This window comes from Montipora foliosa, chromosome 6 (genome assembly GCF_036669935.1).
Source record: "Montipora foliosa isolate CH-2021 chromosome 6, ASM3666993v2, whole genome shotgun sequence".
Lineage (NCBI taxonomy): Eukaryota > Metazoa > Cnidaria > Anthozoa > Scleractinia > Acroporidae > Montipora > Montipora foliosa.
The window spans coordinates 44,756,331-44,773,796 of NC_090874.1; the positions used below are offsets into that span (position 1 = coordinate 44,756,331).

General features: G+C 38.9%; 1 protein-coding gene across 5 annotated transcripts in view; it reads right to left on the reverse strand.

Annotated features, from left to right (window-relative positions):
* The window catches only part of LOC138007471 (uncharacterized), a 42,017-nt gene that overhangs the window by 17,436 nt on the left and 7,115 nt on the right, over positions 1 to 17,466 (reverse strand). For all 5 annotated transcript variants that reach the window (XM_068854407.1, XM_068854410.1, XM_068854409.1 and 2 more), the window contains exons 2-8: positions 11,362 to 15,762; positions 6,800 to 6,883; positions 5,395 to 5,551; positions 4,173 to 4,267; positions 3,635 to 3,718; positions 2,871 to 2,964; positions 364 to 435 (exon numbers count right to left, since the gene is read on the reverse strand). In XM_068854407.1, coding sequence (XP_068710508.1) covers positions 364 to 435; positions 2,871 to 2,964; positions 3,635 to 3,718; positions 4,173 to 4,267; positions 5,395 to 5,551; positions 6,800 to 6,883; positions 11,362 to 15,702 — 4,927 coding nt within the window. In that variant the 5' untranslated portion in view covers positions 15,703 to 15,762. The remainder of the gene's footprint in view (positions 1 to 363; positions 436 to 2,870; positions 2,965 to 3,634; positions 3,719 to 4,172; positions 4,268 to 5,394; positions 5,552 to 6,799; positions 6,884 to 11,361; positions 15,763 to 17,466) is intronic.

The window sequence follows — 17,466 nt, forward strand, 5'->3', positions numbered from 1 at the left end:
TAGTAAATTATCCTTCAATCAGTGTGCTTACTAGCCGAGGTTTTCTCGTTAGCAGGTGTAAACAAAAAGAACTTCTGCTATAGAAATGGAGCTACTTAGTTCACAGATAAAACGCTAATTTATTGCCTAAAGTGTTTGCATTCGGTCTAAAATCAAGCAAGGGATGGCTAAAATTAATATTTGTGGCCTTCCATGGAAAAACATCCATCACAGCTTGGCTCTTTGAAGGGTTTCTGTTATTCCTTACCTGTGTGTTTGTGATTCAAAAGCTTCAAAAAGTGCACAAGGTGCTCATTTAAAACAAAACTGAGGGGAAAAAAATAAATTGCTTGATGATTGGACAACGATAAACTAAAGACTAACCTTTGAGTTGAATGACACAAGAGTTGCTCTTCTGTGAAAGCTCCACACGTGGTGACCTTTGCCTTACGGATTCTACAAGAAAGCAAAGGTTTGATTTATGTTGTCCACCACTGTGCAGTAATAAAGAGTTGGAGTTGTATATTTCTGAAATTCCTCTGCAAGCCTCAATACAGCGAGTTTCAATTGAGTGTCGTAAAACCAAAACAAAAGTAATTACTTTGGCCAATCAAAATGGACGGAGACAATACAGTAAACAAATCAAAACTCGAAGTAATTACACGTAGCCGACACAAAGCGCCGGAAAATGTGCACACGTGAACCACGATTGGTTTTAGTTTCACTTCTGATTGGTTGAAAAAGTGGCGCGAGAACTTTGAACCAATCACTGAGTGAAGCAATGCAAAACCAAAGCAATTTGCTAATTTCTTTCGACACTCACTTGAAACCTGCTCTAACAAGCAACATTTTCTTAAATCCACAGATTGTCTTGAAATGTACATAAGAAGGTGCACGACTATTTTAATAAGTGTTAACGTCACTCACGTCTGGGAATAATTAATAGTAAATTAACATCACAAAGTGTCCCTTTAACTCTTTTCCTCAATTATAAAATTAACAAATAGATTCCATGTTGTCGTGCGTCTGTTCAGAAATAGATCACAGATGTCGACGTCAAAACGTGGTAAGAACAAAAAAGTGGCACACGAGGCGAGGGATAGCATGGGATCTAGTATTACAAATGAAAATAAAGCGGAGGGCTCGGTTTTAAAGAAAAAGAACCTTCCTTAAATCAGACTGAGAAGCCTGGCCCCAAGCAGCTATACCGTAATACATATGTGAACATACTTAAGGGATCGATAAATTTGAAGACGGAAGGGTGTTTAATGGTACATGGTACCGCTATTAAACCAACAATTTTGCCGATCTTAGAAGCAATGTAATCAATGTGTTGTTTCTAAGTTGAGTGCTTGTCAGTTAGGACCCCAAGAAATTTAACATAATCCTTGTTTTCAAGAGCTGTTACAGCGATCCTATTGTTATCTAGTATTTTCAAGCATATCTGATAATTAAGTTTATTTTGCATGGGCCTACAAATAACTAAATTTGATTTCTTTGCATTAATAGTTCAACTTGTCTATTTGCATTCAGCCAGTCGCATACATTTTTTCAATTCATTGTTAACTATGGCTTCTAGAGACTGCAAATTCTTGTCAGCATACAGTAAATTTGTATCAACAGCAAACAAGTAAAACCTGAGTTTATCAGAACAAGTAAAAGTGTCATTTATATAAATTAGGAAGAGTAAAGGTCCTAGAACTTAGAATAAAGGGCATGCAGCGCGAAAAAAAAGCATGGTGACCCCAACTTTTAATTGCATTTTTTTCATTGTCCTGTGCACGAATATCAATTGTGCCAAGTTTGACAAAAATCTGGATGGTACATGTATGTCATTTTCAAGAGAATTACCTTAAGTAAACTGCTGCATTTTCCCTCACCAAAAAAAAATTAATAATGCTAACCCTTACAATTACCTGATTGCCAGAAAGAGGTAGAAAGCGCTTAGACGTAATGGGACACTTCATGTCAGATATCAAAATTAGGCGTTCATCTAAATACTGTAGATGTATTTCTGGACATAGAATCCCACACCTTTAACTAACGTTTGAAATCTCTGAGAGCCTCTCAAAGGTCCACCTTAAGTACAAACTTACATGAATCAGAGTTTCAAACAACAAGTTGTGCAATGAAGCTTTGACCATATCAAATAAAGATCTCTCCACCAATCCATACACACAATGTAAGGCCACAACAATATAAAAATAATAAAGGTAATCCTGTGGAGCAAGCACATTGTAATTTTCTGTTTAACGCCCACGTCGCCAGTGGAGGGTAGGTGCCCAGGAAGCCTGGGGGCTGCAACCGCAGTCACATCCCCAAGGCGCTAGAACACCCGACTGGCCTGCCCAACCCGCAACCAAGCCACGAGCCCCCCGCGCCAGGCCCCCCTAAGGCACCCGTCACACTTGAGCCAGATAGCTCAGTGGAATAATAATAATAACAATAATAATAACACACAAAAAAAAGAGCACAAAAAAAAAAGAAAGGGGGGGAGAGGGAGGGAACGCCGAGAACCACTAAACTCCTAAACCGACTCACAACGCCACGCCAACAGAGCAACAAACACGCTGCAAGCACATAGGACAACGCATGCACTACGCAGGAATACCGCTGAACCATGTCAGCCCCAGGGCTCCCCCAACCTAAAGAGTGCTGCAAACGCTACAAAAACGCATAACAACGCTAACAAACGCCTGCAAAACGCTACTGACCGGACTAGCTCCCGGTTGTGAACCATGTAACTATAACAAACACTACAGAACGCACCAAAACGCTGAACAACGCTACCAGACGGCCAAGACACTAACAACCGCCTGCAAAACACTACTGACCAGACTAGCTCCTAGTCGTTAACTATGTTAAATTTTATTTAACTATATTTAACGTACCTGGACTCCAAACAATAACTCCTGTTTGAACGCCCTGAATGCTGTGCACTCCCAGACCCAAGTAATTGTCAGGGTCAATTTTATGCACATGGTCCTAAAAGGAGATAATGTGTAAGCAATGAACTCTTGTTCCTGTGGTTTTGTGTTGTTTTGTTTCCTTATTTCAGACCCCATGACCATTCCCTTAACCCAGGGAAAAATTTGAAGTGCTTCACCAGTTTCACCCATTGAATTCCAAAAGTAGGAACTATGGCTAATTGTGACAGAAACTACGAAGCCAAAATGTAACAGCACACAAGCTACGCTTCAAGCTATATTATAAATAATTATTTTGCTTTTTGATAAGTCAGTTAGAAATGAAAGATGCATGCGTAGGGAATTATGGATTTTGTACCCCAGAAGCCTTTTCACATGATCTTACAACAAATAAAATATTATGCGTGTCCACAAACAAAGAATGTGCAGTAATGCTAGAGTCTCAAACTAATCTTTATGGAATTGACCTCTATTGTTATACGCAATCAATTTGTTATGTTTTCTTTTGAGAAAAAGACGAGTGAAGACACTGTCTACAAGGCAAGGTAACTCCAGGGCATGAAACACTGGGATATATGATTGGTATAAAAATCTACAGCTACGCAATTGCCATTGGTACCAGCAAGAATATAACCTTCAATTAACAACGAGGTATTGGTACATGGCTGGCAGCTTTTATGAGATACATGTAGTGATTATTTTAATGGACAGATTGTAATAACACTCACCACAAATGCTTTCCTTGCAGCATCCATGACCCCTTTCCAGTCTGCCCCTTTCACAGCCACTGTTTCCAAGAGGATTTCTTTTTTCTACAATAAAAAAAAAAGATAAACATCAATTTTCTTACCAGGTCTTGCTGGTAAAATGTAGTCTTTATAAGCTGACCAGGTTATGCATTACAGATTGAGCAGGATAAATGTGGCAGGGTTTTGTCTTGACAAGTATACTGTATGCCTGAGCCAGATGGCTTACTTGTGAAGTTTTGTCTACAGACTGTACATGACCTGTATCTGCTGCTCTCCAGACCAGGGCTAGAGGGCATGAACATTAATTTTGCACCGAAAAGTGTGGACACAACTATACTACCAGGGATAATAATTGCCTTTGAGAGCATTCTGCTGTCATCTTTGCATGACATTATTTTTAATCCCTGCTGAACCTTTGGTGGCCAACATGTCAGGCCATTTGGCATCTCATATTGGATGACAGCTGTGCTCAACACATCCACTCATCAAATGTCAATCAATACAATACCACATGCACCTTGGCAGGGAGATGGCCAAGAGGCACTACAGAAAATCCTGTGAGACAAACATCTACTTCAACCAAATCCTCGCCATCCTCTAGGTCTGCTGCAACTAAAAGCATAAGGGAAAAAAACGTTGATACATGTACTAATAATTATTGTTTTCTGGAGATAAAACAGAAATACGCAAAAGCATGATACATGCTGTCTTCCCCTCCCCCCTTGTTTTGCCTATGCATCTATTGCCAATGCAACATTACAGACAGCTCTGAGCAAGAATGATCACTGCAATTGGGAGCAACTTACAATGCAAGCAGTCGCCAAGTAAAGGCTCAAAAAATCCAGGCTTCATCAAGATTAGTACTGATGACAGTGCACTGCACTGCCCTACCATCTGAGCTATCAACCTTTCCAGGAGCTGATCAGTTGTGAGTTCATACTATACACAAAACTAACCACTAAATTACCATCGTTTTCATCTAAGCGTGGACACATGATAGGAAAACACGTTCTTTGAACTTTGAGTTTGGCAGCCATTCAGCAAACATCTGAAACTTAAGTGCCCAATAGTTCGAAAGTATTTGAAGCATACTATATCAGATCAGGGTCAATTTCTTACGAAAAGTCTTCGACATCCAGTCTTGCCACAATTCTAGGAAAACTTGCATGAACATCTCTCAAACTTCAAATGATTGAAGAACGGAAAGGAAAGGAACTTTATTAAGTGTCTAGTTGTTCTAGTCCTGGAGCACTAATTGGGGACACTGTAAACTGAAATTAACAATGAAAGCAAATCAAGTCAAATGTTGGTTTTTTGAGGAGAGGGGAAACCGGAGTACCGGAAAAAACTTCTCAGTGCAGAGTACAGAACCAACAAACTCGACCCACATATGACGTCGAGTCTAGCAATCGAAGCCAGGCCACATTGGTGGGAGCTGAGTGCTCTCACCACTGTACCATCCCTGCACCCCCGAGAGACAAAACTTGTCATGTTTGCAGCCAAAACTTGTCCCATTTGCAGCCAATTAGAGCATGTTTTCCTGTCATGTGTCCGATGGTATTTGTCATGAGTCCGACGGTATTATGGTTACAAGGTATGGTTAAATGGAAGTGTGACTCAGAACATAAGGGAAGCCTTAAGTGCTACATGTACTATGAAAACCATTAAAATGGGGATAACATAAAGAAAACCAAAATGCATAGGTTGATGAAAACGAAAAGATCCTTTTGCTGACTCACCCTGTTTTGGCCTGTACAGTTTGCATAGGTTTTCAAGTCTCTCTGCTGACTCTGTACTACTGTTTTCTGTGGTCTCTCCATTTGTTTGCTGATTGGCTAGATTAACAACTTGTTCACGCAGCATATCATTCTCATCATGAAGCAATTTCAGTTCTCCCTGGTCATGTAAGCATTTAATAAACACTTTCAGAGTTCAGATTTATCCAAATATAGATAATTATATATGGGATCTTCCTCTCCTTTCACTGGATGGACAACGTTAGCCCAATTCTTTATCCAGATCAATAATAATTATTATTAGTTTACACCCACCCTCTAAATGATATTTGTTGCTCATTTATGGATAGAAATTGACTTGCAATGATGCCCCTAACACCAACAAGGTTACATAACCCACCATCAGCAGAACATGTTTTCTCTCTCAAACCAAGATCCCCTTACCCAATAGTAAGAATCTGGTATCATCATCAGCATCAGAAAAGTGTTTATTTTTAAACCAACTTTTGCGGGAAAATAAATGTTAATAGCCCACTTAATGTTGTATCCAATTCAACTCTCATGGAGTTAAGATTCTTTTGTGTATTGTATTAATTTTGCTTTATAACATAGCATTCACATTTAAATGATACAGTGTATTTAAATAACTGGAAAAAAAGGTTTTATTTCCAAAGGGTTTGAATTGGGCACAACATTGAGTTAGCCGATTTGGTCTTAATGTTTATTTTCCAGCAATACTTGGTTTAAAGTGCCCCTGTGACCAAAAAATCAATTCATATTTTTCTTTGGATTTCAAAACTATGTTAACAAAACACTAAGTGACCCACGTTTTAAGCCTTGATTTCAAAAAGACACCTCTTTACTTTAACTGTAATTTTCCTATTTAATGGTCCGCCATTACTAACATTATGTTCTTGAGAGAGCTGGATCGAGGAGAAAATGACGTCAAAGGCTCACTAGTTTAAGAATGCAATACGTGTGTACGCCGCAGAATTTATATGCAGCACGGGGGTTTTGGGCTCTCAGACTTTTAAACTCACGCTTTGCATACATAATAAGCTGCGTTCACACGCTGAAATTTTAAGCTAGTGAGCCTCTCACGTCACTTTTCCCTGGATCCAACCGTCTGAGGTCCAAACGGTCAGTTTTGAACGTGAGTAATGGCAGACTGTGAAATCCAAAACTTACACTCAAAGTAAACGGCCTTTGGATAAAAATCAAAGCTCAAAATTTTGCCAGTCAGGTGTTAAGCAAACACACTTTCAAAATCTGAAGGAAAAAAGGAAGTGGTTTTTTTGATCACAGGGGCACTTTAAAAATAGGCACTTTTCTGACGCTGATGGGGACTACGCCAATTTGGGTAAATCTTACTCTTGGGTGATGGACTCTCGCCCAAACATGCACTTACTTTGATTTCACTGATAATTCCCTGCAGCTCGTCAGCTTGCTGGAGAGCAACACATGCCTCCATACCCAGACCGCTGGATAATGCCTAGAACACAATGAAAGTTAATCACGTGAAAGAAAGTCAGTGCTGAAATTATTTTTCCAAATAAAACATCCAGCAAACATCACTGTTTGTAGCACCACCATCTTTTATGCCAACGTTAAATCCTTCAGCCCCCCAATAAAGTATAAACCTCTTAAGAAAAAAAATCATCATCAAAAATAAACTGAATTTTTATTATATAACCTCCACAACACCCCAAAATGTACTGCACATTTATGCAGTTGTCATTATTATTATTATTATTACTGAACTGCCCAGCATCAAAGCAGAAATTCGTGGACAATAATATTTACATGAAACTACGTATCATAAGCATATTGTTATGCTGCAGAGAAAAAAAACTCTCAAACTGAGACCTCTTCATTCCGCCTGACTGCACACCTGTGACTGTGTACATGTACTTTTAACACACATGGGCAGCTTGTCAAGTTTTTTTTTTTTTGGTATGAATTCCTAAGTCACTTGCAAACTTTCTCGATAATTTCTTGAAAGACCTCGAATTCTCAAAACTCAACTTGAGCCTCCGTTCACAAAGTTTTCGAGAATCAAGTTTCAAGAGACTGTCAACTTGCATTTGACCAGTACTGTAACATTACAACTTTACATTTACGCATCATATCAAAGACTGTTGCACTAATTACAGTTTATGCAATTTTGATTTTCTAAGCATTACAGTGTAAAACAGATGCATTTAGTAAAACCTCTCAAAGGTTAATGATTAGGATTTTTTTAAAAAACAATGCAGAAGGTCACTGTTAATTTTTTTTTTTGCTTCTAAGCCATCATATGAGTTTATGGAAGGGCTTACAGTATTGCATCACTTTATGATGTAATCATTACATATTTAAAACAAAATTCTCTTAATTCAGTTATCTAGATTGCCACAATCCAGTGAACACTCAACATCTGCTGGTTGTGATGGATTATGCTGTTGATGTGGTATGTTTCAAAGCTTTTTTGGCAGAGTTAGGATCCATTAAATATGTCATGAACTCAAAAGAACGAACTTGACTACACAACTAACCTAAGGACTTCAAGTTCCTAGATTTAAGTTTCTAGGTTCAAGGAGACTTTAATTTTAATGTTTAAACAGTACATGAAAAGGAAAAAATTGGCAATATCCATTAAGTCTACCACATGCGCTAAACAATACAACTTCTGCAAATTAAAGGAAATTGTAAATTCCTGGTCAAAATTGGCTACTCTTTTCAAAATTCAACTAATGGGCAATATTCAATCTCATCAAGAATGTGACACAGGATTTCCTTCTCAGATTTATATGTGAGCTCAAACTTAATACTTGATCAAGGAAGCCTTCACCTTTATCCATCAAAGTGTTTTTTCAGTTAAATACTAATGGAAGTTGAAGTTGCCTACACTGGTAAAAATGCTATGAACTAAATATCTCTAAGGGAAAGACATTGTTTCTTAAAATGATAAAACCACGTAACAATGAACTACAAAACTGCTGCAAGTCAAACAACTCTTGGAAGAGTTTTGGAGACTCAAAGAAAACTAAATCACTTTCAAACTAGAAAACCATGCAAAACAACTTCAGTGCAATACCTGAGTGTGCCACAAGAAGGAAAGCCTAATGCAAAACAAATGAATTGCCAATTTCTGGCACAGATATTGAAACAGATTGTGCCAGCAAAGAGCCCTTGAGTTTCTTTTCAATGATTTGACATTCTTCACATTTTATTCCCTTGATTTTTATCACACTTGTAATTAACACAGTGACAACTTGATATCTTTTATTTGCAGATCTAGTTTCATCCAAATCCTCTGCAAATTACAGTACTGTAGTCTTAAAACTAAAAGCTTAAAGTGTATACAGGGTTAAATTGCTGACTGCTTGAAAGGGTTTTTAAAGTCATGTCATAATATCTTCTTTCATTTCAGAATAAAGGCCCTTCTAATGACTAGGTCATGGTCGTACTTATGACATCATCACCTTTGCACAATCACTTGAACATCAAATACAATGTACAGCACTTCATGTTTTAGGTCAAACTGACCTTTAAATCAATTAAATTAATAAACGTTATTACAGTCCAAATGGCCTTGATTGTAATTTAGTGAGCTAGACAAGGGACATCCTGATAGAGCCGAGTATAGGTTAAATAAAATCCAACTGGCAAAGTTACAAACAAAATAATTATTTTAAACATACCTGAACATGTACAAGTATCTTTAGGAAATCTATATACCTCTTACTAACCTAGTTTGAGGTCCGTACCGTACGTTAGAGACCGAGCTTTTTCCCATTGATTTACGACCCAAGATAAATCAACGGGAAAAAACGAGGATCCATAGCTTACAGTACAGACCGAGAAAACGAGGTTAGTAAGACATTTATTACATGTATATCTCTGACGTTAATCCGGCACGTGGGCAAGGAAACTAGTAGAAGTCAGGCAGAAGGTTCAACTGCCACAAAGATTGCCATGTAAAAATCCAAAAAACTAAATCTTCTTGGCTGTTTGAAATAATTGCTTGCAAGATTCAAACAGTTACAAGTTTATGTAACAGAAACCACATGACAAACTTACTAGGGAATGATTGTTTTATCGAAAGTTCCAATTTAGTGGGCCTTATAGCAGGCCGTAAAGCGGGCCGCACTTTAGAATACAGCCTGCTAATTTAGCCAATCACAGCACACATACTATCTGAGAGATATAATAATGACTATAACAATTAGACCCTAACAGTAGGAAAAAGTTTATACAGAGGGGCAACACCTATGTGTTGATAATCAACTGTGAAATAGAGCTTCAGAGGTCGCAACAATAATTCTTTTCAAGAACACCATCATACAAATTGCACTTTGAAAAGGATGCAGTCATCACAAAATTTAGTCTGAGTGCAAGGAAAACACTGCTAGGCAAGGGTCAAAGTCGGCCCAGATCAACTCGAATTGCTCACTCCGATTGACATAAAAAAATGATAAGGCCTCCAGAAATCCCCCTAGCCCTAATCTTTGATGAAATCAGGGCAAACATCAAATAGTCATGGTTTACAAAACTGTTTTTCATTTGATCCAAGGTGAGATATCTGAATCCAACTTTTCTACCTGCCAAACGATTATTGCAAAAACAGCTGCATTTGTACTATTTGTACACACAGCCATAGTTTGAAAGATACATGTAAATCTGACATACAGCTGACTCCCTAGCAAAAGTCCCAGATGACCTAAAACCCTTGGTGCTCTAGCCAAGTGCTTTAACCCCTAAGCAACAGAGGACTCTGTGTGGTGAGCTAAGCTGATGAGCCTGACAACTATCAACATTGAGCATGCAGACCTGGACAAAAGAGCTTCACTCCACAAAATTTCCTCAGAGCCAATCATAAAAATTGTCTTCAATTAAAGGGTCCATATTTCAGGGGGTTTTTTCTAGGGAAGAAGGGGGGGAGGGTTGGGATTGGGGTGGCAGTGTGGCCAAGAATTATTTTAGGGTGCTACAACAAGTTGCAAAAATAGTGGAGACACTTTGCCTTCTTGGGGCGTTAGTAGCTTCCCCCATCTCTCCCACACTGCAACCCCCTTCCCCCCCTTATCAATGTTGCAAGCAATATCAAATCATGTGGAAAACTTGAACAGTCAACATTGAAAGAGGGAGAGGGAGGGGGGAGGTGGGAAATGATTAAATTCTAGATTTGGTGGGAATGGAAAGGTAGAAAAGGTGTTTTTTTAACGGGCGCGTCTCACCATTTTTGCAACTTGTTGTAGACTTGCTATCTGTGGTTTCCTGGTTTTAAGATTTCATGATTATTATTGTATTTGTTTCAACAAAGTTCCATCGGCCTGAAAAGCCCCTGGGAGAGCAGTCAATTAATTAAGTACATGTACCTATTTCTTTATAATTTATTTACAAATCTCAATATTATTATAATATTGAGGGAAGTTACAAACCTTAGGGAAATCAAATCAAAGAAAATCCATTCCAATGTTTGTGTTTTGATGGGAGAAAACCAGGGCATAACAACTCTTGAAGACAAGTGGAGAACAACTTGACCCTGAACTCTGAGAGCTTTGTTATGTCAACAGTTGACTGACAAATCATAATAATAATAATAATAATAATAATAATAATAATAATAATAATAATAATAATAACAAAACATCAAGGTGGCCGTCATCTCTTCCATTGTCAGTTTTATGCCCTGGAAACTGGTTGTTGCTTCCAAGTTTCATGTCAAGAGAATCAAGATCAGGTACCAGGGAAATTCCTGATTATTATTATTATTATTATTATTATTATTATTATTATTATTATTATTATTATTATTATTATTATTATTATTATTATCATTGTCGTCTCGCAGATTTTTTTTATTATCATCCACACATACTCACTATAATAATCTTTAACCACTTCCACAGTATTCCCTTTCTCTCTGTCTCTTCATGACTAAGCTCATTATATTGTAATACATTACTTAAAACATGTGTGCTGTACCTTGTATTGAGAGCTTGGAGATACACGTTGCTTGAACTTTTCAATGGCTTTGTCTAAAATGTCAGAGTCCACGAATTCGAGGTTGAGTGATCTGCGTACTTCTCCTAACAAAACATCAAGGTGGCCGTCATCTCTTCCATTGTCAGTTTTATGCCCTGGAAACTGGTTGTTGCTTCCAAGTTTCATGTCAAGAGAATCAAGATCAGGTACCAGGGAAATTCCTGAGCTTTGCTCAGTGTCAACAAAGACAACTGTATCAGTACTACCACCAAATTCTCCAAAATGATCGTCATCAGAAGAGTATGATGAAGAAGAAGCATCTCCTTGGGATTCAACATCTATGGCACAGTCTTCTGTGACAGTAACACTGCATGCTTTTTCGGCATTTAAATTTTCTGAGACGGTTTTGTTGCAGGTTGTTTTACCTGCCATAGAATCCCTACAAACTATACTTTCGCCAGGATAGGGTGGAGGCTTTGGTGTGCTGGTTATGTGCAAACCATTCTTTTTCCTGTAATCTATGAAAATGTCAATACCCTCAGGGCTGGCTACTTCCCGCAATGCTGGTTCATCAACTGCATTCTGGAGCTTTTCTAGACTAAGAGAGTCAGAGATTAGGTCAAATGTTCTCTCTTCTACTGATGATCTTATGGAGCCATCTTGGACTGCTTCATTCTCTTTAACTTCTTCGCTATCAGGTTTCACAGAGGGGCACAAATTTAACTGCTGCTGTCTTTCTTCAACATTTTGTTTTTTAACAGAGCTGCTGACTTCAACTTCACTTCTCTCCCTCTGAGAAAAGGCCCTATCTTTACGGGGTCTTTTCAGACTATGAGTCCTTGTCAATTTGCTTTCAGTTTCAATATTGTCAGTCGCTTCACTTCCATCAAAAGAAATTTTCATAATTTTCGAATCAGTGGCTTTTGCCAATTTGCGCCTCTCTTCTGAGCATTCCACTTCTTCTTCAAACAGCTGTGATCTAAGTCTCCACTCCAAGAGCTTTTGACGAATGTCTTCTCTGCTACCTCTTCTTTCAACGTTTGCCTGCACTTGACTTGCACCCTGTTGCTTGTCTTTATAAGCAATTCCTCGTCTCAGGCAATCATAACTCTTCGAAGACCTAGGTGGAGTACCTTTGGGTCGTCTGAAATCTTCACTGCTGTTGTCATGCACACGTGTGTGTATATTTAACTGGTGCCAGCTGCTTGGAAGACTCTTGGTGCTTGACCTGTTGTACTCATTCAGAGAAGAAGAACTGTAAGTGTTATACTTCTGCACTGAGACAGGTCTTTGTTTTGGTGTGTCATCTGGTGGACCAACCTTCATGTTGGCAAGAATCTGTAAGAGTTCCTCTACAGAGACAGCTCTGTCATTATTCTGCAAAGCAGAGAAAGTATCTGTATCTGCAAATGGGTCAGAGGACGGAGAAACAGCTCTGAAATGCCTTTCTGATGAGAAATCTTCCCCTTGCAAAGTAATAGGAGACATTGTTCTTATTATCTCCGGTGGTGGAGCCTGCAAATCTCTTTGAAGTTCTTTTAAAAGTGATGATGGAAGTAGTTCTTGCGAAAGTGCTAAGGGTGGAGTTTGAGTTCCAACTGAGGGTGGAGGAGATAAAGCCTTAAAAACATCAGCAGAAGGTGTTTGAGTTCCCCTGTGCTGTTGACAAGATTCGCAACATTGCTTACCATCATAATCCTTTGCCTTGGAAATTCTATTGCCTGAAATATGACTCCTGGAAGCTGTCTTATCGTCTGAAGGTGGAGACAATACCCGTCTCTCTGTTGCAGTCATCACTGCAGACTCAATGTCAGGATCAGGAAGAACAGTTTGTGGAGACTCTAGAAGCTTTTTAATGTTTATTGCTTCAGCACTTATCAAGCTATCCTTGTCTTCACACCTGGTATAAAATTCACTGTAGTCAGTATCATCAAATTCAAGGCCTGGCTCTTCAACCTCTCTTGGGTCTTGATCAAGCAATCCTGTTTCTTGTTCCTCAGCTAACTCTTCAAACAATAAACCATCCTCTGTTGGCTGAGGTGAAAAATCTGAAATCCCCTCAAAAGGAGCTTTTGCCCCATAACGTTCAGATTTTGAACTTGACTGCCCAGTATTGTATATATTAGTTGATGGCTGAGGGCCAAAAAGAGCCTCCATTGCAGTTATTTTCTGTTTTGGGGAAGCTGTTACTATCCTACCATGCAAGGCAGGTTTCAGTATCTGATGAGAAGCAGTATCTGTGACCTCTGAATTATTAAAGATCCTTTCCACTTCTGAATCACTAGAGGAACTACATGTCGCATTTGATGAGGAACGCCTTAGTGCTTGGGGGCAAGGCATCTGCACCTGGCTATGTAGTTCACAATGAACTGTGTTGCCTCCAAAATCAGCAGATTGTCTTCTAAGGGCGTAGAAAGGATTCCTGTTTCCAAGGGAATGTCGAAACCCCGTTTGATATATACTGTCTAAACATGGTGTCGCATTGCCTACAGCAGCAATGCTCGAATCAACAGATGTGCTTTTGAAAATGTGACCTTTGCTTATGCATGGTCGACATTGTAGCGGCTGGAACAATGGCTCTGAATGAACACTGCTATCATCAGAACTGTAACCCGAGTAGTCAAAAGATCCAGGTCTTGGCCTACGGAGAGAATCCCACTTACTCCTTTCTTGAGTTTGGTTACTTGATCTTCTTTGCCATGTTTTGTCTGAGTGATAATAATGAACTGACGGTGATGTAAGGTCTTTCTCTAACGACCCATTTGTTTTCATGGAAGGACTTTGGTGACCTTTTTCCACAAAGTAATTATTGATCTCAGTTGATTGTGGTTCACTGACAGACCAAGATCTTCTTTTCAGTTCACTGGTCAAGTCTTTCTCAAAATGAGATCTTGAGATTCCAGCAATTGACCCTGGACGCCTTTGCTTGAAAATGTCCCGTCTTTGTCTTGAACCAATCAACAAATCCTGTTTGATTTCATTCACTCGAGGGTTCACAAGACTTCCCCTTGAATCCCTCCTCTCTCGTGCACTTTCAACACTGCTCATTGAATTGTGGCTGTCTTCTTTGGGTTGTCTTGTGACTCCAAAGGATGTATGTTCATTTGATGCAACATGTTGCAACTCATTATTTGCTGGAACAGTGTAATCAAAACAATCAAATCCTGGTTGAATCTCCCTAACATCATTTTTATGTGTAACCAATCTTGTTCCTCTGTCAAACAAATGATCCATGACGTGTTCTGGCCTACTGTTAGAGGAAATGATGACCTCACTTTGACTTCCATCAACCGCAAGATAATCGGCAGACTCAGTATCACAAATTTTACTATCACAGTCAAGACACCCTCCTTCCAAACTGAACACATGTGGGTTTTCACATGGTGTATTGTTAATTGTTGACTCGTGTAAGTTGCTTCCATCAACTGCAAATTCTTCCTCTTCAACTAGTGGGGCACCATGATCTGCATAATTGCTAAAATTACATGCTTCATACCGGTAGTCAGTGTTGCTCTCGTTGGAGATGTCGCCAGAGTCAGCCAAAGGAGGAATCCTCTCCAAATCCTTAAGATCATTGTGCAAGCCATTTTCAGACCTAGAAAGCATGTCCTCTTTGCTATCATTTTGAATGTCTGATAAACTCATCAAGCTTGATGCTTGAACACGACTGGGTACTGAGCTCTCCAAAACACCATCTTGGGCAAATGCTTCAAAGAAGAGAACCCTCTCTTCAACAGACCTCCTTTTGTTCCAGTCCTCAGAATTCTCAAGAACAGGTTTTGAACTCCTTTCTTGATATTCACTGTACGAGAAACGTTTGTTTGTGTCAGACTCTTTCTGATGAAACCTTTCAATGTTGTTAAAAGTGGATGGAGGTGCACTTCCTCGTCTAGTCTTAGGTTTGGGAGGGACTGGAGGTCTATTTTTCACCTTGTTGCTGTCCCCAATTTTCAATGTTCCCTCTGGTGATGCACTGTAATACAAGCAATAAAAATCACTGGCTTTTTGGGTCTTCCCAACAATGTTCTCATTTTTATCACTAGCGACAGCACAATCATTAACCATTTCTGGACCATTTCCAGAAATAATAGTAGGCTTGGGGGAAGGTACTGGAGTGTGATCGCTATCTGTCTTACAACCTTTTTCAAAAGATGTATTTTTTTTGGAATGTGTGTCTTTCACTGGTGATGAACTGATGGATCCTTGTGAGCTGTCGCTGCTACCATTCCTTTCAAGTTCCTCATCAACAAAGCATCCAGAATCAGTTTTAGCCTTGCTGTCATGAGCACTCCTTCCACGGTTAAGGCGACGAGTCACTCCTGGCTTTTCCTTGCCACTCATCTTATTATCCACGCTAGCCACAAGATTGTCATTGTGGCTCCTGGTGTGGCAAGAGTATCACTGAAAAACAGACAGAGAGGCCAAAATATTAGTCACAATCAAGGTAAAGATATACCGTAAAGACTCGTGTATAAGTCGCACCCCCAACATTCAAGCATGATTTTGAAAATATATAAGAATTCCAAAAAAGCACTCGTGTAAAAAAAGTTGGTTGTTTGTTCGCAGATGTAAGCAATATACTTGACAAAATCCAATGTTGTGTATTTGCAGTGACATTAATAAGTTAATCAACCCTGAAAATACCTTTTAAAAGCTTCTTTTTAATCGGTTTCCCTATTCCCTGTGACTGACAACAGTTGTATTCATTGCTAAAGCCCACAGTTAAAATGAAAACGATATAATTTGCACGAAAAAAGTGCAGGAGAACGATGCAAAACGTTTGCTTGGTATTAACCACGCAGTCATTTTTTAACGAGGGAAGTCTGGACATGGAAACGTTTGCTTCAGCGTCAGCTTTGTGTGGATATCATGTTTATCAAGACGTATGGGAGCCATTGATCGGAGAAAAACTTGTTGCTAAACGAGAGTTTAACAACCCCATGGACAAACACGCCGCGAAAGTAGTGAGGGCAATGAAACGGTCGGCCATTTGCCTCACAAGCTCTCCCGAATAGCGTGGTATTTTCTTGCACGTAATTAAGAAATCAGTGTTGAGGTGATCGGTCGTAGTATGTTGTAAGCAGCTGTGTGGAGGAATGGGGATTCCATGCCAGTTAGAGTTTAACTGCTTAAACAAAGTGCAAATGAATTGCTTGAAAGAACTACTGGTGAGCAAGATTCGGGTTTAGAACCTGAAGATGCGGACAAACCGCTCTTTTAGGAGCCACCACTTCTATAACCACCGAAAACAGTGATCAACTAAAGGTTTCAATATCTTAAATCTTTAGTTACTGAAGGTTTTCAGTTCAATTTATGACCCCTACAAGCCAGTTTACTCCCTCTGAGAGCAATGGTCTAGTGCATAAGCCAGACCCGCGATTTTTGGCCCAAAACTTAATCAAAAAGGTTGTGTCTCGGGTTTGCGTAACTGCCAAGAATTCTCCCAACTCCCCGAGAGTGTAGATGAGGCTATGTAAACACAGCAAAAAGTTCTGTATCGCTTTTATAAATATTTCTCAAAATTAATTCGACAAAAGAAGGAAAATGCTGGTTTTTTTGCTTCTTGATTGAGAGTGATTTTGATACATGCTCATAATTATTTCCTACCAGCCAATCAAAACACACGTCTGACAACACATAACCAATCAAAATTCAAAGGATGTCACAGCCATGTTGCCATAATTCTCATCTAAATACAACTATTGATCAATGAAAGTGCATGTACTATCCTAATAATTATTATTTTATAAATGAAATTTCATATTCCAAAATCATGTCACATGCTAATACAGGATATACATGTAAGTTTAAGCAGTTTTTGATTAGGCAGTTTTTTAGTTTTGAAACTGCAGAGATTATCAGATATTAATGCATTCTTTTATTACTGTTAAATTAGACTATTGCAACTCGCTTTTTTTGTGGTTTACCTGAATATCTTATTTACAGACTTCACAGTAGTCAGAATGCCGCTGCTCGTTTAATTACATTGACCAAGAAGCATGACCACATTATGTTTATTGTAAAGCAATTACAAGTAAATTGGTTACCTATGAATCAGCATATGAAGTTTAAAATCTTGGTATTCGCTTTTAAATGTTTTAATGG